The sequence below is a fragment of the Parasteatoda tepidariorum genome, chromosome 4 (assembly GCF_043381705.1).
Source record: "Parasteatoda tepidariorum isolate YZ-2023 chromosome 4, CAS_Ptep_4.0, whole genome shotgun sequence".
Lineage (NCBI taxonomy): Eukaryota > Metazoa > Arthropoda > Arachnida > Araneae > Theridiidae > Parasteatoda > Parasteatoda tepidariorum.
This window is the reverse complement of record NC_092207.1, coordinates 54,880,429-54,904,538: the sequence shown is the minus strand read 5'-3', so window position 1 is coordinate 54,904,538 and position 24,110 is coordinate 54,880,429. Positions and strand designations below refer to the sequence as shown.

The window sequence follows — 24,110 nt, the reverse complement described above, 5'->3', positions numbered from 1 at the left end:
TGAATAAAAACTTTCTTTTCTGGTTTTGTTCACTGACGGTATAGATGTTTGTTTATTGAATCCGTTTTACTGAACATGTTTTGAATATTCTTATGAGTTTATTCAATTAAATGCTTTGGATTCGGATCGCTGTTCTGCTGCTAGTAGAATTATCTTAAGTCTGGGAATAACTGTAGGACAAATAAAAAGTAAAAAATAAAAAAAAACTTTTATAGATGAAAATAGTTTAGATAATCTTTATGCACATTTCAAAATTCAACTCTCACGACAAACCAGTAGAATAAGTTATAGCCGAAATCAAAATTTAAAAGGTTTATTATAAAATCTAATTTCTTTCTTTCTAGAAAAGACATACGATTCTTGAAATATAAATCAAGAATAATATTCAATCGATTTACTTGTAAGGTATACAGTTTTTAAACAGTCTGTTATTTGTATAGTAAGGCTTTACAACTTCGTGACTGCGAGCGAAGACCAACGGCAATGTGACTGTATTGCGTACCGACCGCCTTCACTTCCCAGATCAGCAGGTACTCATCGATCTGAAGCTCTCTGGACTTCAAAACGCAGCCGGAGATCAATTTGTAAAGTATACAAAATCAATGCAGTTTAAGATTACGCAAAATTTTTTACTTGATTTAAACAATAATTTCAAAAATAGTATGGTTGATAAATGAAATAATTATACAACTGGTAAGTTTATATATTTTTGTGTTTATTTATTTTGCGATAGGTCAGAAGCAATCATAAATACTGGCTCGAATTAATAGTTAGTGTTCTAAAATATTAGGCTAAATGTTTGACAGGAAATATTTTTTTAATTATCTACTTTTAAAAATTATTTATACATTAATTTTAATAAATGAGTTGTTTAAAAATTACTTGTTTCATTTGCTGCTATTATTGTACTTACCAAAAATATCTAATATTTAAACAATTTATTTTTATTCAGCAAAATAAATAAAATAAAATAAATAAATATATAAACGCTCAATAATTAAGTTTTATATCTTATTAAGGACAGTCCGAAACTAAACACTGATGTAAACAAGTATTCTCAATTATTTTCTACTGATGGTCAGCTAAGAATAAAATCAAATCAATTATTGTTCTTCAATCTATATTATTATATCAATAATCTAAATTCAAATCGAACGTGAAAGGTGAGATAAATAGCATCTTTAAGATAAATTTAAAAGTGGATTGAATTCAAGCAAAATTGTAGTCATGATCTTATTTTGCACTTTGTCATACACGTTCGTATTCTAAAAATAATAGGTTTGTTTTTAGCTCCAAACAATTCTAATTAGAGAATAGAATAAAATTGCTATTTATCTTCATCAAGTACAGAATTCCTTTCTCTCAGTTTGTTCTATTTGTGAAGAAACAAAGAATGATCGGAAATTGGCGATGGATTGAAGATTATCAAGATGAGCATTGTTCATCGCGCATGAAACACATTTTTTATTGTGTGATGTATGACGCTTGTGACAGCTTTGAAGAACGCGCCAAAACTCCTGAGGCAGCTTCATAGGAACATCTGAAGATTGCGGTTTCTCTTGTTTTTTATTTCACGGATTACCGCTGTGGCCTTTACACTTGAAAGAAGAAATAATTGGCCACAATAAGGTCGAAAATTGTGGTGGAGTTTAAAATTTATTTCTTCGACGCAGTGGCATGCAAAGGGGTTTCGATTACAAACTACTACTTTTAAAATGTATTGCCATATAACTTTTATAATTAAGTCAAACAGATACTATTTCGCTGGCGAAAGTTAATTCAGTTATTTTACTATTTATTTTTAAAAAAATTAAATTAATGGCGACTTTATCACTTGCGCCAACAAAATGGATAAGTATTATTAAATTTTTTAACTGGTAAATGTATGGCTAATGCAAACTATTTAGTCAAGGGTAAAATGTGATTTTAAAGGATATTAAATAATTCAGTTTTAAGTCTTTGAAATTTAAATATTCTTCGTGTTTTAGGAATAAAAAGTAAGAATTGTTCAAATAATTAATGTTTTTACTCATAATGATTTGCACTTACATAAAAAGGATAAAAACGGCAATGTATAATAAAAACGGTAATGTATAATAAAATGGATAATGTAAAATCGGAATTTAGATGTCTGTACGCCACTGCTTCTTTGACTTATATTTATTTCAGTACGTACAAAACTATAGCTACAAAAATGTAAGTAAAATGTATGAACAGTAATAAATAATTGCAATTGTATATTTAAGTTCTGCCTAACTTAATTGTTGATTAATAAAATGTATGCTTTTGTTCTTTCCAATCTTGGTTTCTTCATTTTAGTGCTGCCATCTGTGAGACAAAATCAACACTTTTTAGAGGTAGTATTCTATTTTCTTGTTAATATCAAGCATTTGGAATTTGCTTACGTTTTATAATGCACAACATAGTACATGTAGTACATGCACATATAGTACAACAAAATTTTTTTATAAAATCTCAATACGATGGTAAGTAATAAAAAATTATGGAATAGAGATTTTATTAATAATAATAAAACAATTAATGTTTCTCAAGAAGGATGAACTGATTCTACTAATTGAGAAATATTGCATTTTGAAGGAAAATATTTACGTTATGATAAGAATTTTACATTTTGAAAACTAATTTTACTTTTATTTTATTCGATATAATATATTTCGTAACAATATATATTCAAACACCATACATATCTATGAATAAAAGTTCCACCAATATATCGTCAACTTAAATAAAGATTTTATTCAATTTGAAATTTTGTCCTTTTCAAATGCAAATTTAACGTTCAGTATCTAGAGCAGGCAACAAACTTTCTACAAAATGTAATATCCTTAAGCAACGGTGGAACGTGTCCTAACCTCACAGAGTTTTGCAGTGGAAAGAGTTCCCCCACTATTTGTTTTTATTAAGTTTCAAAACACAATAAATGAGTATTTAATTGTTAATATAGCGGTATTATTTAAGCATTATTTAAGAGTGAAAGACCCCATTATTAATATGAAAAATGTAAGTTTACAATTAAAGAAAGGGAGGGCGTACATTCATTTATTTTAACAGTTAGGAAAGGAGTTTTTTTCAAGAATTTCCGTCTTCCCTTAACCACAAAAAGGATGTAAAATGCGGCAAGCCTATAACCACTACAAAAGAACATTTTCTCTCTAACTTTGATTTCAAGAAATAATGGTAACACAGTGACTGAAGTAATTACAACAGAAATATCGTCAGTAAAAAGCGTGGCATGGGAGTGAAATTTGGGATAACCGAGGCGGTTTTGCTTCATGTGGTCTATTTTCAGATGATTTTTCATCATCATGAAAAAACAAGTAATACAAAAAAAAAAATTTTAGTCAATTCCCTCTTAGATCAACAAAGAAATATTTTATTTTAGTTACTTTTTGTTAAATAATTACAATTAATATAAATATGTATATTGGTGATTCTCACGAAACATGACAATTCACTGTCCCTTGCTCCAAGATATAATACTATAATACTAAAAGAACTCTTTTTTTTAAAAATTAAATAAATAGCATTGCTGTTAGCATTTTAAAATGACTTTGCACTAGCATTGACTGTTTTGTATACTTAAAAAATTTAACTGAATATCAAAATGTCATTTTCCTGGCATGTCCCAAACAATATTTCCAATAATAACTAGCTTCAAAACTTCCCATACATTTTTCAAAATCTAATTTTTTTTNCTGATGTTTCTTCTAATCTATCGTCAGTAAGTATTAAAATATAGAATAAATATAAATATATCAAATAAATATAATAATATCAACGAATAAATTAATATAAAATTGGATATAACAAATATTTCGGACATTCACCCGACTATGTGATTGTTGACATTCACCGGTGAGAGTCAGAAATAAGGGTATTTAGCAAATATTTCGGGCATACACCAAGCGACTACGTGAATGTTGACATTCACCGATGAATGTCGACATTCTCCAGATTTCGGTGTTTCACCGTAACATATACATATGACAGAATCAGAATATTAAGTGGCAAAATATTTATTCCTAAGTTTATACCCTGCTAAATATCTTATCTATGAGAATTTTTTTTCTCATATAAAACTAAAATTAATTAATTAAATTTTTATAATGAATTAAATTTAAATAATGAATTAATATTTTTAAAAACTGTATTAACATCAAGTGTCACCCACTACAAGTTTAAATAAATGTATTTGAACTTGAGTGGATGAATGAAAAGTATTTTATGAACGACTGAAAATTTGAACTAATAGTAGAAATTGAATTTTGATGAAAAAACTTTTTTATTATAAGATGTTAACATATATATATACAGAATGGCGGTAAAAAAAGTCCTTCGGACAAAGTTATTGCATCATAGTATAGAAGTTAATTACTTCCTTTTTAATTCGCGTATTTATTTCTTTACATATATATATCGTAGTTAATTTGTTGTTTTTTTTTTGTTACTTTTTTTCAATGTCACAGTGTTAACCAAAAGATCTGATATTTTCAAATTGTTTAAGCTATGAAAACGACAGTGTGAAATCGCTCGTATGTTTTATGTGCCTCAGCAAATAGTGCCTGATGCAACTGTCGTTCCAAATAAAGCCCTAAATTCTGGGCTTTATTGGCAAAAACAGTTCTTAGATTGAAACTTTACAAGTTAAAAAGCAAAGTTTAACTTCTCACTGAAGAAAAAACTCGTGTGGCTTCAATGATGGCAAAAACTTTTGCGATGGGCCCCAAATCAGCACTGGAAGAGATTCTTTTTCACTGATGAGAAGCCCATTACCATTCAACAGGATCATAACTCCCAGAACGATAGGATGTGGTCTGTAGACGCTTCAAGCAAATCGGCAATGGACATTTAATCAACGTTTACTTTTGTGACGTTTTGTTACTTTTGTTAGCTAAGTTAACTGTTAACCGAGCTTAACGCCAAAACGCAAATATTTTCCTTATGAAAGCCTCATCTTTGCTCTAAATATTAACAAAAACAAGCTCTGAAACGTGTCAAGATGTTTTACCTTTTCTAGCAGAATTTGCGCAAGCAGAAAAATACCTTTGGTTTTTGTGGATGGAGTCTAGTGCCTGCACTAGCCCACGCTAAAGTTTAGAGGTTCAAAACAATCCTTACGATTACAGACACAGAATAGATTAAAGGTCGAAGACTTGTGGCCCATCGCTGAAAATTTCGATAAGTGTTTGCACCTCTGCAAAAGGTGCTTATTATTAGAAAAAAAATATTAGAAAAAGTTTACTCGTATTATTATATGTTAATTTATTTATTTTTAACGCAGTTATGTTAAAAGAATTGGTCACTTTTTTTTTCTTTTCTGCCGCACCCTGTATATCTATACATTGTCAATTTGAGTTCATTTGTTGGTCGATTTTGAATTTGGTTTCAACCTTTTGCACTCCGAGCACTTTAACATGCTGTTTGAACAAATGACAACACTAGCAGGGCAATACTCTTATGTAATTTTTAAAATTTATAAAAGTACGTCGTAACTAATTACTAAAATAAAAAGTTTAACAATATTAATCTAGAATAATGCACTTTTTAGGATATTTTTCTCTTTATCTTTAATATATCGCGATTTTTTTTTAAAATTTCAACCTAGAATATTACGATTTTTCGATTAAAAAAAAAAAAAAGAATTACATGAAACTTGTGCTTTTTTTAAAAATTCATTACATGCATATTAACAAGATAACGACCCTTTGTAATTATTGGGGCACTTACTCTAACTGACAGTAATGCTAAGTAACACGTTCCAACCAAAATAGGAGTCTCAAATTAGGTCTACATATTCCTTATCAAATTAAGATAAAATCTTATTTCGATATGTGATGACAATTAATTGATCAAAAGTAATTCTAAACATCATGTTCCAAACATTTACTACCAAGAGTTTAGCGTAGCACTGCCGATTCTATCTCCTATGTGAAGAACTGAGGTGGTGTGTAGGTGGATGAACGTGTGACAGAACGTGAACGTATGTCAGAACGTGTAGGTGGACAACTGCGTGGACATTTGTGTAAGCGAACCAACAGGCCACTGACGACTCCGAGATTAATTTCTAACCTTCCTCTTTGCACTTAGAATTCTAACGACGAGAACTCAGAGAAAAGCTGTTGAAGCAGTAGGAAACAACCAGGAGCCGCGAAGCAGTGAGTTCACATAGGTGAACCAGTTGGTCGTCACATACCTTCTAATATTGTATATAGTAATTGTATATGTTGTTTCTACTTTACTTACCGTTTTGTTTCTCCTTCTAATTAAAAATGTATCTTGGTTATTCGGTGAAAAGTGCAGCTTAAATTTAAAATTGATGAAGATTTAGGTAACTACCTCTTTTTAAATATTTATTTACGAGGTATGGAATATAAGAATAAAACTCATTCTGATCCAATTGTGTTAAAACTCGAGAAAAAAAAAACATCTCCAGTAATAAGATAACATTTTAGTTTATAAAATCATTTTATTTAACTCCATATAAAAAATCTTTACAACATTTATAAAGTGAATACGAAAAATGGCTGTACTAGAAGTATTAAACACTAAAAACATTGATTTTCAAATAATCTTACAGGAATTGCTATTAGTTTAATTTAAAAAAAAGAAGAAAATACTTTCAAATTTAACGATTTTTAAAATAAAAATATATACTGCGCTGAAAATCTGTAATAAATGGAAATTAATTGTAAATTTGACACATAGTATTAAATAAAAATTTAAATTGATGGAAATTATGTTTTAATTTAATTAGGAAGATTTTTTAATGGTTATAATAGTTTCTAGAATGATTCAAAAAGAGAGAATATTTATTTAAATTGTACATCTTTTTTTAAAGAGTTTTTCAAATTTAAGTTATGTTATGAAACCAAATTAAATTGCATTATAAAACTTAAATTTTATCATAAACTCAAATTAAGTTGTATTACCAAGCTTAAATTAAAATATATTTATCACAAATGTTATTATATTTATTGCAAATGTTATTATATATAATATTTATGACAAATTTTATTATTTATTATATTTATTACAAATGTTATTATATATTATTACAAATTGAATTGTATTGTCAAACAAATTTAAATTATATTATAATTTATAAATATATATTATGTTGGTTTTGAAACGCAACAAATCAACCACACAAAAAATGAAAAACGTTTACAAAACTATTATGACTATAACCAAGACAAAATTTTTGACTGAACCATCAAGACATTTTGATGGTTTATGTTGGTTTCCAGATGGCCCAATACTATATAATGGTAACCATCATCCAACAATTTCCATCATGTGGTAATGGATTTTGAGGGACCAAAAAACTTCCATCATTTCATATTGAAAGATGATATTTTACTATTGATGGTCTACCAGCATGTTATGTTAGAAATTCTTTGACCAACAAATTGCATCCTGTCATGATGGAAAATGTTACTTTAGTACTATGATAGTCAACCAGCAAGGAAAGTTTGGTATTTGTGAACTAGTAACACTCATCATTTGATGATGGGACGTATTGATTTGCCATTACTAGACTAGCATCCTATCAAGTAATGTTACCTATTAATAATGGAGCTTCCTCTTTTATTTTATAACACATTTTGTTACACTAAATAATTTCCCACTTGATTTATTCTTGGAACATGACTCAGCCAATCTTTAAAAACTGAATTGTATTTCTCGTAATGAAAAAACTCTTAAAAGTTATGTCTCAGATCTCACTTTATGAAACGTTTTAGAAAAAACTTTATTCTGGAAAACAATTTGCCTTTTCTCACAGAAAGTTTTCCACTTGGTGAGACAAAGGTACAAACTGCATATTTTGGTTTTAATATTTGGAAAATTTTAGCTAATTAAATAAGATTTTAATCACTAATATTACAATATTGACGATGAATATGATGAAATATATAAATTCATTCTCAATATATTCTTAAAAGGTAAAAGCAGTAGTTTTGAAATTCCGCTAAGAATGTTGCTTAATGTACAGAGCAGCCATTTTCTCAAAGTCCTGTAAGAAAACAATGAAACTGATTAAAACAAATCCAATTAAGTAAAGAAAAAAAGACAGAATTACTAAAGATATTAAATTACACATAAATAAGGAAGGCAATATAATTCACGTTCTAAATATTCATTAAATTTCACATGTTTTAGTGGTATTAAAAAAGTGACTATTCGGCTTTGCAGTTAGCTAGCTAGCTGCAAAAGAAAAGGGAGCGAAAAGCCTTTTGCTTTTATATTTTCCAGAAAAATGCTGTTGGACGTCTGAAAAGTATGGGTATTCTCAAATTTAATCAAGCAGTAAAACCAATAGGCAAATCCTTGCAATATTTGAGACATTTGGAAAATATTTCGCCACAATCAATGGGAGGAAGTTGGAGCAAACTTAAGATTAAGGATGGGTATACACTGGGGACGCAACCATTTGACAAAGCATTTGAATGGGATTGGTATCTTCTCCATATGTGTAAGTGGGCGTCATGAAGGACTTGCATAAGAGTATAGATCCGCGTTGGCTGAAAGGATAAAGCATTCACCTCCCAATACCTTGCCACAGGTTTGAATCCCAGTGGTAGAGGGCCGGGATAGCCTGGTCGGTAGGGTGCTGGGCCAATATCCAAGAGGCCGTGGGNATAAAATAAAATAAAATCCCAGTGGTAGCTGGTTGATACAAATTCTGCTCACGGCTCGCAACGATCACACGGCGACGAAAACTATCCTCAGAGGTAAACGGATCATGCTTTCGAATGCCCTTGCCATAGAGGTAACCTTGGGATGGGGGGTTCTCGCCATGTAGCGAAAATGTGGGTTAGTTTCATCAAATAGTTCTCCATGAAGGTTAGCTTGTCTCTATGCTGGATTCAAGAGTTCCCTTGTCATTTGGGTTGGATTCAAAATTGAAAGGTTACGGAGTTGAACATTGATAGGCGTAAACTCAGAATTGGATAAGCTGTTCAACGCTGGTAATAAAATAAAATAAAACGGATTGTGTCTTCTTACGTGCCTAGATTTAGATCAAGAGTTTTAGACTTGGGTCTTATCTGGGAGGTCTAAAAATTGGGTGAAGTTTGCAAATTATGTTGGATTGCCAGAACTTAAATGAACTCGCTGTGATCAAACTTTTTCCTTTACATCCTACTACTAGTTTGTTTATCTAATTTTTTTCGTCGATTGCACTTTGTTCCCGTTGGAAAGAATTGAGCCGCTTAAACTATGTTTTTGTTGTTGTAGTTCATTTACGTCACACTAGAGCTGCACAATGAGCTATTGGTGACGGTCTGGGAAACATCCCTGAGGATGATCCGAAGACATGCCGTCACAATTTTGATCCTCTGCAGAGGGGATGGCACCCCCTCTTCGGTAGCACGACGATATGCACGCGAAGTCGAGCACTTTACCGTAGAACAGTTTAACGAGGACCAATAGCGCACACTCTCGGCACCTACGCAGACTAATCCAAGAGATCCCCCACCCGCACACTGACCGCAACCAGTGATGCTTGACTTCGGTGATCTGCTGGGAACCGTGTCTTAACAATCAGTCCATCTATGTAGGTGGATATTCTAGAGTAATACCACATGCAATAATAACTTAACAAAAATTGCGTTTAAATACCCGTAAGGGTCAATTTTGATACAAATTCTTTATTTTATGTTTTTTAAACAAAATAGGCGTTTTGTGCTTATGCAAAATAAATAAAATAGCTTTTTTTCCTCGCTGTATACAGAAAATTTGATTTATTGAAAGGGATGGATTGTGGTGGAAAATTCCGTTCGGCTCCTAGTTAGGTGCACCCAATGGATGGGAAAAGTCAAGTTATCGCTGAAGACTTTTAATCCTTATCGCTTTCAGCATAGTTTATATTAAGAAATGAAGGAAATCGACCGCCTATACAGGGGAAGGTTATAAAGAAAATTCGAATGATTTATAAAGAGTTTCGAACTAAAAGGAACCGAATGCTGAATATTCAGAGTAGTTCTAGGAGTAGAGAAAAATTTGATGGCTGGGGGGTGAGGGTCTTGATTATAAGGGGACTTATATATCAATTCATCCTTTAATTTGAATGATCTGAGGGCAGCTGGCATATCCAGTCGATCATTTAAGGGTCTAGTGAAAATCTGTAAAAGTACCCAGAGAAAAAAAGGACAGCAAAAATAGAGGCGTTTGCACCAACTCTTTAAACTAGGCATATATTTACGCAGAGACCAGACACTTACTTAGAAGACTTAATAACAGCATTTAAAAACTAATTTCCTGAATTAAAATACAAACTATCCATTAAATTGGCTTAAAGAAATGCATTTGGTTATATTCATTATATATGTAATTGCAATTTGGTAAAGGGGCAATTAGGAACGAAGTAAAATTTGTAGTTAATTTAGATGAGTTAATATTGCGCTTTTAAAACGGAATATTTATTAGTATTAAATTAGAAAGTCAGCATACTGATCCCTAAATTATAGTTGCCGTTCGGGTCCATATTTTGGTAACAGAGAGCACTTAAAATAATTTCAATGCAAAAAAAAAAAAGAAAAAAATTTAAAAATTCTGCTTAAAAGTTTGTTTAATTCAGTTATAATTCAGTTCAATATGAAAAAAAACTTGAATCAAAATTACCTCTATTTCTGCCATAATTGCTGGATCTACCTGGCCTCTCACGTTATTATTATTGTTGTTGTTATTGTTATTATTATTATTATTACTGGAAATTCTTCTCATGACTGGTGCTTTACATGTGTATTTAGGAATAGGCTTTAACTTCCAGTCATCTTCAGCTTCTTCGTCACTGGATTCAGAGGAAGATGATGATGAAGAATCGATATGGCATTTTACTTCGGGCGAATCAAAGCTCTTACAGTTTTTAAGTTCAAAGTTGGTGAGTGCACCAGGTTCATCCCCGTTGTTGTTGTCGACAATGTTATCACAAGATTTCGTCCTTTTAGCTGGATTCCAGAATTTTTTTCGAAATCTGGAATCTACCATTTTTCCTAAAAATCTCAAAGGAGCTTTCCAAGCTTTTGTGTCTTTCCCAGAAGAACCGTCTTCTTCGCTGCTGGGAGAACCAGACTTGATATTAACTGAAATGGTATGAATTTTTAAGTTTCAGTCAGTATGTCGGAAAAATACATTCAATATGGTTTAGGAATAATAGAAGTATTGGGCAACTAAAATATATGATGAACATAAATTATCATAATGTGTTGAGCCCCAACACACATGATGTATAATTCGAAGTTTAAAAAGGCTGTGGTTTCAATTCTAAATACATGTTGTTTCAATTTCTTAAAAAAATAGTCTGGCATTATCATCTGTAATAATTAAAACTTTGTGTGTCTCTTCGTGTGTGTGTGTGTATTTCTCTTATAACTCCAGATTCATTTGAGTTAGCTTTCTGAAATTCTGACAGTGATTGAAAGGGGCAATTTTAGGCCCGCAGTTCTAAAAATCGCTCAAAAATTTCAATTATATCGCTCGGGAGAGGCGTTTGAAAAAGGATTTTTTTTATTGTCTTCCATTGTTTCCATGTCAGCTAGGCGTTTTTTCTATTTAAACTGCTGATTCATAAAATATTTGTATATGATAACACCATTAACGTCTGCTAGCATTCTCTGATTAATAAAAAAAGGAGTTGCTTGCTCGTTCTTAAATATTTAATTATGTTTAATTCGTCATGTCAAATAAAATTTAGTGAGAGTGATCTTTGATTCACTATTTTAATGAATTCGTACTTCTAAACGAATTAAGTCCGAAGTAGTGCCTGCTAAGAATTCATTCATAAATAGAATCGTTCTATTAAAAAAAGATGGTTACAGGTATGCATGATTATTTTGGCATTAGCTTACATTTCCTCAAGCCGCTAATATTTCGTAACAAATGAATTTTTTATGACGCTAAGTCGTATCGTTTTTAGTTTAAATTTTTTAAAACATTTTTCTTATTTAATCCGAGGTTTAATTTTTTTTTAATAACAATTCTGTTAATTTTTTTACATCGATTTGCACAAGGAATTTTAAAAGTTCTGTATCTGTTCTTATTTCCTTCTATGAAATTCACGATTTTTTATTAATTCATGCAACTTCAGATTATTCATATTCGGATAAATATGTTCATAGTTCATATAAAGATTGAAGAATTAAGTGAGAAAACATGTTAAGTGACTTTGAAAAATCACATAGATTTCGGCGTTCTCGAATATAATTGTTTTTTGAGCATAGAAATTTTATATATTCCACGATAACTATAAATAAGTAGATTCTTAATAAATATAAAAAGAATATATTTTGTTGACAATTTCTTGCTGCTTCTATACATATTTTCAAAGAACTCAAACTCGCTTACGGGATGAAAGTGAAGCCACAGATCTCAGTTCTCCCCACAAATGTTTCTTTTTCATTTTAAAGTTTGGAGAAGACATCAAGTGGCAAACTTTAGATTTTAGACTACTTCTGGATGAAGTTCGACTCAGATTTTCTGAAGAGGAATAGAGAGCCGGGTGTGAAGAAGACAAAGATATGGCTCCATCACTGTTAGAGATATCCAAGCCATTTTGTCTCAACATTCGACGTTTGGCGTAAAAAGCGTTTCTTTCTACACGATCGAGGGTTGAACCCAGATCGTGAAGTTCATTGGAAAGTTCTGTCATCTGTTGTCTGTAGAATTCACGATCACTGTCGGAATCTGGAGATGTCCTCCGGAGGTCAGATAGCTGCCGCTGCACCATGTCCAACTATTAAAAAAATTATGAGTTTTAGAACGTGATTACATATAAACATGGGGTTTTCTGAAACTTATGCAAATTATGAAACTTATTAAAAGAAAAAAATTTAAATTCAGAAATTTTTTTTAAAAATTCTTACATTACATTTAGCTATGAAAGTTTTAAACAAAATATATCAATGAAAGTTAAAAACATTTAGAAAGCAATTTTTATGGAGGAAAAAATATACTAGTCATTTATATGTTCAATAGTAAATGGAAGATTTTTTATGTGAAACAATAATAAGTCACAGCATCAAAACTTCAGAAAAAATAGTGTCAGGTTCATAATTAATGTTAATTGAAACTTTACCTGATACTGTTCCATTTTTAAACAAATACAAGATGATTTAGAATTAAACAATATAATGTTTTTTTTTCATAATTACGAATACTTCGTTGTAACTCAAATTGTGGCAATTCACACCCCTCAAAAATATAAATTTTTAAAAAAATGTTTTCAAGGATTATAAAAACATCGATTTTATATGCTGTCACTGTTCATTAATACGCTTTTAATTAATGGTCATATTTGAATAGTAGTTCAACTCCATCTTTGTTCATTTTGAGTTACTGCAGAATATATTTAAATCTAATGAGTGTACTTCTTTTCCTATCAAAATCCATTAAAGTTGTCCTCTGTTTTTAGCAGAAACAATCTGAAGCTGAACTAGTTTTAAAGTAAGCTAGTATAAATATCACTTGCAGAAGGTAAGCTTAACTTAATATATTCAATTTGGACAACAATTCAAATGAGGGCTTCATAAGATGATACTAATTTTTTTCCCATCAATAATAGTTAAAAACTATAATTACACTGAAAAAAATTCCGGATCAAATTGTGCTAAAAAGTACTGACAACCTGAGCACGACATCCATGAAATGTATTTTGTAGTTTTATCTATTTTTACTGCAATTTTAAAGTAATATTTATTTAATTATAGTAATCCAGTGATGTTACATTAAATATTAATGCAAAGATAACGATCTAACAAATCTTGTCTCGTAAAATTTTACTTTAAAGATGGATTTTACGGAAAAAATTACTGAAACTCTGAGGGCTGATATTTTTTACCATAAATTGATCCGGAATTTTTTTACAGTGAATTTTTTTCACAGTGATAGTAGGGTTTTTCAGCTGTTTGATTCTGTTAGAATTTTTATAGTAAAAATACTTGAATTTACTTTTAGTTGAGTTGATATCGTCCGATGTTTCAACAAAGTAGAACGTCTCAATGCTTCGTGTTGAGATACCATGAAAATTCCTTTACAATAAATATTTATGTAAAAATAACGATATAACACATTTTTATTCTCGAAAAATTTTACTTTGAACAATTATTTTACGGCAAAAATTACTAGTATCCTGAGAGCTGGTACTTTTTTACCATAAATTGATCGGTAATATTTTTTTTTTACTGTTTGATTCTATTAGAATTATTTTATTAAAAATGACTGAACTTACTTTCAGCTGAGTTGATACCTTCCGATGTTTCAACAAAGTAGCGCGTCTCAACGCTTCATGTTGAGAAAGCATTAACCCAAAATCTCTTATGGGTCCAAATCTGCCCAGTATCTAAAAGTGTCATGAAAAAAATTTTTAAATAATTCAACTGAGTTTAATTTATCATTGAGCAATATTGGTGGTTAAAATAATTGATAGTGACTTCTGAAGGAATAATTTAATTTATAATAACAAAATAACAGTTTTTAAAATAACAGTTTTAGGTAAAATTTTTAAGTTAGGGCTACATAACATTAACACACACTTAGCCTCGTCGAGTTAAGTGAGCAAGATATCTTTGGGTACATCCGAAATAAAAATCATGCAATTTGCACATTCTTGAATATTGCAGCGGTGGTATAAAACCACTACTAATTATGTTTTAATAATGTAAAAATTATTGAGTCAACAGTTAAAGAGAATACTGAGTCAACAACAACAATTAATATGTTAACAATAAATATGTTAGCAATTAATATGTTATTTGATAATTTATATTGATTTTACTTGTTATGCCATATAAATCATTTCTAAGAGTTATCGACTTTTTGTATTGTTTCTTTGCTGGAAAGAAAATAAATGACTTGCATGATTTTAATAAAATAATAAATTAAGAAAATAAGCATATGATTGTTAGAGAAATAGTTGTAAATAATTAAATTTGTTGTGAACAATTTCAGTAAAATCAGTTTATAGAAATTACAACAGATGTCGTCACTGAACTTCATGCATTTTGTATTCGAAAACAATACAAGAAACTAACTGTGGTGCTGCTATCTACTGAGAAGAACCTAAAGCCAAAAACAATTGTTCAAGTTGTACAAATTTAAAAATATACATGATATATTTTTTAAAAAATATTGTTTTTCAAAATGAATAAACAAATAAGTAACAACCTATATTTAAAAGTTAATCTAGGTGTAGACCAACTGCAAGCAAACATGAAACAAACATAACATAAAGACAAACATGAAACACTTGAGGATCATGAATAATATTTCAAAAGAAAAAAAAAAAGGAATTACATATAAAAATGGAAATTAGACAAATTAAGCATCCACACTGCATATTTTTCTTCACATTAGCCAGTAAATGTAGAATAATAATAATAATAATAATAAAAATGATAATAATGATAATAAAAAAATAATAATAATAAAAGTTATAATAAAAATAATAATAATAAATAAAATTTAATAAAAATAATAATAATAAGAAAAATAATAATAGTAATAATAATAAACGTTATAATAAAAATAATAATAATAAATAAATTTAATAAAAATAATAATAAAAATAATAATAATAAATAAAATTTAATAAAAATAATAATAAAAATAATAGTAATAAGTAAAATTTAATAAAAATGATATTATTTAAAATGTGCTTATCCTGTATTTTAGATGTAAACATTTTTAATTACGTATTTATAGTGTTACATAAAGACCGAAAAATATAATAATTTGAAGCAATACGTGCAATGGTCATCAAAGCTACACTGTTCAAAAAAAGAAAAAAGATAAATAAAAACTCAACATGAGTATAACTCCAATTCCATTTTCTTGTAACCAATTCGACAATTCAGAGATGAACAGTATGAAACGGTTAAGTTGTTTTAACTTTTCGGAACTCTATTTATAGTTAAAATCTTATTTTTTTCTTTCTTAAACATTGTTGATTATGTAAAAATATTTTATTATATTACACGCTTAATCTATTTTTATGCATGTTTGGTTTTTAGCACTTATTTATTTATTTTATCATCAATAATGAAATGTTCTCACCCGAGGAGTTTCGACCTGTTCCATCATTGCAGGCTACATTTTTATTAACCTTCGAAGACATTCATAGCTAGGGTGCCCTCATAACAAGACAAACTTTAATAATTCAATTTTGTATAATCTGCAAAAAAAGAAAAATTCTTCATTAATTTAATAATATGCACACGACATTAGTTTAATAATATGCATTCATTTGTTTAATAATATGCATTATTAGATTCGATTTGCAATCACTTACACAAGTTAGCGACGATGAAGTTAGCAGCATTATATTACTATGTAAATTACATTTTCTTAACTTACAGTTTCTCAGAAAACTTCTTTATGAGAAACGAATTGATGAAAACTTCTAGAATTCTAATATTTAATCTTTTTAAATTCCTGCTGCAAAAGTTTTTAGAAATGATGCCACAGCAATTCAAAATTCTCGCATTTTTAAGTGGTCTTGCAAGTGCATTTTTAAGTGGCTTTGTTAGACTTTGATAATAGAAATATTCTGGTTCACTTTATAAATTTGTAAAATGTGTGTATGTCAGTCAAACTAAGAAAAAAAGAAAAAAATTTAGTAGAAGAAAGAGGAAAACCTCATTTCTCTCCTAAAGTTTCGCTTCAATATTTTTAAAATTAAGTGAAATTATTTTTATACATTAACAGTTTTTAAATAGTATATATTATATAATAGTATATACTATATATACTAGCATTATATACTAGTATATTAAATATTATATATATTATATGCTAGTATATACTAGTATACTATTATATACTATATATAATAGCATATACAATTTTTAATAGTATATTTTTATACATTTCAAGTAATTAAATATATAAAAATATTAAGTATTTAAATATATATAAAAAAAATTAAATATATAAATTGTGCCTCTTTGAATGACAACTTAAAAATACTATTTGGTTAGTTGTAGGATTGAAGTATTAATAATAATTTTTTAAAACAATTATCAAATATAATACGTAGGCCCATTTTCTTATAAATATAAGACACCACTAAAAGATTTCGAGATTTTTTTTCATTTTGTAAATAATTCCTCAGAAATGAGCGAAAATCTTCTTAAGATTAAAAGCTAAGATTTTTGAAAATGATAAGAATGCTGATGTCATTGTCATTGATGTCTATAACATTGTCAGTGGCATACATTAAGTTGTATGCTATACCGATATAAATTATAGGAGTAATTTTTACAGTAATATTTATTTAATTTGAGTGATTCAGTGATTTCACTGCAATTATTACTATAAAAACTACAGTATATCAGACTTTTTGTTCCGTAAATGTTCCGCTAAAAAAGGTTTTAATGGTAAAAAGTACCGGCCCCCTCAGTTCTGGTACTTTTTACCTTAATTTGGTCTGGTATCTTTCTGCAGTGTACGATTCTTCTTTTTGAGGGTGGGGGGTTGGGTGGGGGAGGGAACGGATTGATTTTTGGGGAGGAACGGGACAAGAAATGAGTATTTTTAATAAGGCAAGTAAGACATCAGATTTTATTTTTTTTACGTTGAACTGAATGATATCAAGTTTGGTATCATAAGATTAATAGTTTAAATGTTATAATGATTTTGTGTAAAAAAAAGTAGAATGTTTGACTTGTACCTAGTTACTTATCCGACATTACTATATAAATAAATAGCGAAAGTATTGTTTACCATGTAATTTTTTCACTGAACTGGAAGAAGCCAAAAATGAGCCCATAGCACCGGACTAAAAGTTCAGAAATTTAAGGGGATTTTATAAATAAAAATTTCCATTTTTGACCCTTACTTCAACACAATTTTAACATTGCTAATTATACCAGCGAAGCATTGTCCATTGTGTATTTTTTACTCTTGAATTGCATGGACACGTTTAATTTCTATTTTTTAAACATTTAAATTTAGCTCGTTATATGAATGATAAGGTAAATTAATAAATTAATTTTGAAATCATCATCTTCTTTTTTTAAGGAAAAAAAAGAGACAATTTTTAGGTGATATTTTATGAGAACAGTAAAGGCGTAGAAAGCTCTATAAATATTCCATAAAATTTACAGCAAATTAGAATCCAGTACGATTCGACTAATTTATCGTCTCCCTTAATATATCTCCTTTACCGGACCCCCGTATCATTTGTGAGATGTGCCGACAATTTTATTAAGGAACATTGAGACAAATAGATATTCCATTCATCTTGGAATTGAGCCAATAAAAATGTCGCAGAGATTGCAGATTTAGATGAACCAGATAACTGGGGCACTCTGTCTTAACGCAGAAAGCAATTAGCGACTTTCCTTAAGTAAGAAAAGTTCCGAAAAGTGGTGTCTTGGGTCGTTTCAGAACATCAAAGACTTTTTGTTCTGCGAGAATCCATTACATCAGTCTCAAGGGTTCTTTTCTAAAGAGTTTAGAATATTTTAATGATTTTGGGAGCAATGAGTACGTTGGCTGTCTGGGTTTTTACGATGATTCCAACGCAACCAGTAAACATTTTTTTTATGTATTTGTGAATATTTACTGCGTTAAAGTATACAGGCAGTTTATTAGAGTTTCATTTTTGAAAAAAATATTCCAAACTTTTGCCATTTTGCAATATTCCATGCTTTTGCATTTAATGGAATTTATTTATTCATCAGAGTTTGCTTTTAATAAGACTTTACTCACTTTAACAACTTTATTCACTAGAGGAGATTTGAATAATTAATAAGGTGAAAATCAAATTCCTAAGAAAAGCCTACGTTGTAAGAAAAAATAGAAATCGATTTTAAAGATTTAATATTAAGAAGGTTTTTTAAAGTGATAATAACAAAAAATGATTAAGAAGAAAAGTCCAGTATTAGAAAAAATGCAAACAACTTAACATTAAATAAAAATTTATAATAAAGAGGTATTAGGTAAATGCTAATTTGTAAGAGAAATATAATTTTTTTCATCCTTATTTTAGATGAGACTTTTATAAAAAATTAGGGTTATATTTAATTCTTTTAATGGGAGTATTGAGTACAAAATGTACTTTAAGCAGTTTAAATTTTAGTATTATAGGCACAAACTAAAATGTTTTTATATTAAAAAAAAATCTAAAAATTTTTTTTCAGAAAGAAAATATGTATTCTCTTTAGGAATATTGATAAGAACCAAAATAATATTAGAAATAATAAGAAATAAAATGCTTTGCAATTTTATAAACTTACACAAATCTTCATATGCTTTTCGTTACTCCATAATTTTACATAGTTTCATGACTATCTAAAACAAGTTTTAAAAAGACATATGATGGCGGTCATTCAATTTTAAGCTTCTTTAAGTAATACATGATTTACGGATGAAAGTGTTAAATGTTACGAAGTAATAATTATGAGATTTAAATAAACTCAGCAGACGATAATCAGAGCGAGCTAGAAATGAGCCTCAATATTCAGTGATACGCGTTAAATTAATAAGTTAGTAGTTACTTAGTTTGCTGCCATAAATATGTTTGGACGGCGCAGACTGGGAAGTTAATGTAGCGTGTACATTTTTTAACACGATCAATAGTTATTACAAGTGTTTTAGTTTGCTTTCAAATAACCACTAATGCGATGCAACAAAAATGAAAATCGAATGAAAAGGATTAATCGTACGGTTTTAACTAGTCCATTGTTTTATTTTCTAAAATAATTTCGTTGCATCCTGCTTTCATGAGAATTGAATTAAATTGCTTCTGAATAATATTATCTTATTTTTTAATGAATGAAGGATGCGTAACATGCATGGATAAAAATATAAATATTTGATTTCAAGTGATTGTTTTGCATTATTATTTCAATGTGTTTCGAGCAGTAAAATCTACGTTTATCAGGTTGAAATGTTTTTTTTTTTAAAAAAGAAATACATATAAAATAATGTTACGATTGTTTAGATAGCAATGTCAGAAACATAAATTGTTACTGAATGTCAATTTTTATGTATGAAATTGTTATAGCTCTTATAAAATTTATCGCCTTGAGTTTGGTTGCGTAAAAAACTACACATGATTCAATATTTGTTTTTCTAGATAGCAATGCTAGACGCGTATGTAGAGATATAGGTACAGTATTATGAGTATAAGATTTTGCATGCGAACTTTAATAAACTCTAAACTATTAGTCCTCTTGAATTTACTTTAACCTCATTCTATTCTGCACAAAAAACATAAAAAATAATACTTCACTAGTCCAGATAAGAATTTTTGATGGATAAAAAGGCATAAATTAAAAATTATACTTTTCACAATTCATACTTATAAAAAATCCAATATAACTTCTAAGTTATTAGCCCTACTGACTGATACATAGTGTAAAGACGGTCAGAGTAAACAATTACCTCACTTGTTTTGATAGTTACATTTCAATTTTCGTCTTCCCTGCTCTGACCTCTTCTCCCTCTCCAGGAATTAAGATGGAAGAGGCAAGCGTCTGAGATCTATATGTGGATTACCTCATAACTTTTAAAACAATTTCCAACTTTTCCCTAATTATTTCTATATTAACTTTTAGGAAAAAAGGAAAAATAAAAGGATTTTAAATGATCTTAGCAGTAGTTTTAGATAAGTTCGGGCATCGGGAATATATTGCTATGAGTAGTAAGTTTGTCAGGGAAAATGTTCTTTTAATATTATGCAAAACATGTATCAAATGTATTTTAATTTTCTTTCAGATGTCGAATCTGATACAAAATAGGACATTTTTGTATCGATTCAAAAATTCAAACTTTTCAAAAAATAGTTCTGTAAAAAACTAAAAAAACTAAAATCGTACACCATGAAGCCTAATATCTTTCCATATCTATTATAAAGCACTATTGCATCGTTCATAATCTATTGTATAAATAGTTTGAGATGTCATTCTTAAGGAAATAAACACATCCATCACGTTTTCAAAGTAAGACATAAACGTACAAAATAAAAAAAAATATTTTGATTTTATCAAAACGACGCGCGTTACATACAAAAACAATGTCTTAAGTATTAAAACATTCTATCGCTAACTGCATTCAAGCTTCAAACTACAACTTTCCTGTTTTCTTTCATCCCCAAAGCAATAACCGAATGAATAATATTTCCGCAATTTTTTACCGTAAATTCCTTTTAGTAGCCAAACATTGTCGTATAAATGGGCAAATATTTAAAAAAAGAATAAGACAGGTGCGTTTATGGGCTTACACTTTTTTAATCTCGTTATTAAATGGCTATTTTTATGGTGATAAATTCGGAAGTTAAGAGTTGCCTGCGACACAGGTCAACGAGTTTTCAACGCCAGATCTTTTTTTGAGATTACATTGGCAAAATAAAATCCATTATGATTTGAAATAATAAAAGGGGAGAGTTTATGCGTCTGTCTGGCTGTGTGTCTCTCATATAACTTCAGATCTATATAAGTTCTAAAATTTTGAAATTTGAAAAGCAGATGGAAGAGGCAATTTTATTCCCATATTCTAAAAATCGTTCAAAAATAAGAGAAATGTTTTTAAAAAAAGTTTTCTCTCAGGATGCGCAGTGTTGTATTGGAAGTTCTTGACACAATTTAATTTGGTTAATTATTTTAAAGATAACAAAGGTTTATGCCACTACATAAACTTTTGTTATCTTTAAAATAATTAACCAAATTAACCAAATAATTAACCAAATTATTTAAAATAATTAACCTTTTAATACACAATGTAAAAAATTCAGGATCAAATAACAGTAAAAAGTACCAGCACTACTTTTTATCGTAAATCCATTTTTATCGGAACATATGTTACGAAACAAAAAATCTGATATTCCGTAATTTTTACAGTGATAATTACTATTTATCAGATCAATCTAATTAAACAAATATTACAGTAAAAAGTATGGTTTAATATTTGACGGCAAAAATGGATTTTACGGGGGAAATGGATTTTAAGGATGATGCACCCAAAGCGCAGGTACTTTATATCGTAATTTGATTCAGGATTTTTTTTTACAGTGTACAACTCTATTTGATCAATGACGAGTTGTACTGGGAATTTTTTGCTTGCTATGAAATAATTATCGACATCAGTGTTCCCCAACACCCGGTTCGTGGACCGGTACCAGTTCATGGATCAAATGGTACCGGGCCGAAGTGGTATTTTGAAACTGAATTTAAATTCTTAGGTTTATATCCCAAATTAAAAATATCTGTGTTCCATTAAAATTTTCTGACAACCTATCTGTGAAGCTGGGTTTTCTGCAGTAACAGCAATCAAAACAAAGAAACGGAATAAATTGGACATAAGCAACACGCTTCGGGTGTCATTGTCTCCGATTACCCCCAGATGGAACCGTCTCATTACAAAGAAACAAGCTCAGGGTTCTCATTGACTTAACGTTCTAGTAAGTTAAAATGTTAAATCACTTTATATTTATTTTTTGGTGAACTGTATTTAATTTTGAAGGCATATTTAAATACAATTACATTAAAATTAATAATTCAAAATAATTTAAAATATAAACAATCAGCCTCCCCCCACCCTCAAGTGGGGCGCGGTAAAATTATCAAGCGTTGACAGGTCGGCGTTGATAAGAAGGTTGGGAAACATTGATCTACATGGTTAATTTTATTAGATAAGCAAAATCAAAGCTGATGGCAAATGGAAAAGGCGATACGAACTAGTATTTTTTAAACAAACTGACACAATGCCAGTATTTTAGTTATGCTTTTGAAACATGTTTTTATAAACTAAAATGATATAGAATAAACTGTAAATGAAATAAATAAATAAAATTCTTAAAGAAAAATGCTTGGTTGTAGATTTTTACTATCATGTATTGGCTATGATCTGTAGCATCTTTTTGGGTTGTGAATGAGACTGAGAATAAGTCTAGCTCAACATTTTTGATGTTGTTGTTGATAGAACATTAAAAACGTGTGTTTTTAAAACTGATAATGCCAAGTCACCGGGGAAGACTACAGATAATTCAAAATTAAGATTACTTCATTATTTAATTGCGCCAGTATATGCCTTTCAGTATTGAGCATGCATATTATTAATACTGATTATTTAATTATTTACAATTTTTCTCAGTTCGACGAAAGGGTATTCAGGTGGTTTGGAATAAAATTATAACAGCTCTTTTCTGCCGATTCTTATAAAATAACTTTTATTGCTTGTAAAAGTTCGTTTATTTATTTCATTGGAACTAGAGGAATCAATCAAAACTTGGTTGAAAAGAATACTAGTTACCGAAAGTTAGGTTATGATACTAAAATTATAGATAAGAATTACAACTAATGAAATTTGATAAAAATCTGTTTTAAAAAATGTAAAAAATAGATGTATTGCTTTTTAAATTTTCTTTTTTTACCTAGTTAGTTCAATTAGATGAATCACTAAATATGAGATTATTTAAGACTTTATTTGACATTAAATAAATATGTCTTATTTTATACAAAAATAACTTACTGTATTTTAAAAGAGAAAAAATAATTTTGATATGCAGAAAAAATGTTAATGAAAAAAAAAAATTTCCAAATAAAATAGCCCTTAATTTTGAAAATTTTTGTAAAAGGATAATGGGAAATATTTTCATATCTTATGACTGAAATAACAGAAAGTTGTACACATTCGAATTATTTTCTATTCATATTATTGAATTCTTAACATTATTGTTCTTTGAACAAATAAAAGAAAATCGATAAATAACGTAGCTTTCAGTTTTGTTTATTTTAGAAGAGAATACATGAAAATATATTTAGATTCTTTAATGAGGTTTTATTATTTAGGTGAATATATAAACGATTTTTCCATAATATTGAATTCATATTATCAATATTTTTTATTTTAAGTGGCTAGTGAACAAAAACACAAGTGGACATCCATTTAAAATACAAAATTTTCAGTAGTGAACTAGCGTACCAGTTTTGGATTTAGTACTTAGAGCGGGTGCATAAAAAGGTCTTGCAATTCAGATTATTTTTTATATTAACGTATGTTTTTTATTTAGCGTATTAAAAATTTTTTTTTAACGCATTCAACGAAAATCATTTTTTTAACGATAATAAATATTATATTTATATAAAATT

General features: G+C 29.0%; 1 protein-coding gene across 2 annotated transcripts in view; it reads right to left on the bottom strand.

The window, feature by feature from the left end:
* Window positions 1-6,467: 6,467 nt before the first annotated feature.
* The window catches only part of LOC107444741 (ras guanine nucleotide exchange factor R), a 43,884-nt gene continuing 26,241 nt past the window's right edge, over window positions 6,468-24,110 (bottom strand). For both annotated transcript variants that reach the window (XM_043049962.2, XM_043049915.2), the window contains exons 2-6: window positions 16,072-16,189; window positions 14,249-14,359; window positions 12,367-12,754; window positions 10,645-11,105; window positions 6,468-8,035 (exon numbers count right to left, since the gene is read on the bottom strand). In XM_043049962.2, the coding sequence (XP_042905896.1) occupies window positions 7,991-8,035; window positions 10,645-11,105; window positions 12,367-12,754; window positions 14,249-14,359; window positions 16,072-16,098 (1,032 nt within the window). In that variant the 5' untranslated portion in view covers window positions 16,099-16,189 and the 3' untranslated portion in view covers window positions 6,468-7,990. The remainder of the gene's footprint in view (window positions 8,036-10,644; window positions 11,106-12,366; window positions 12,755-14,248; window positions 14,360-16,071; window positions 16,190-24,110) is intronic.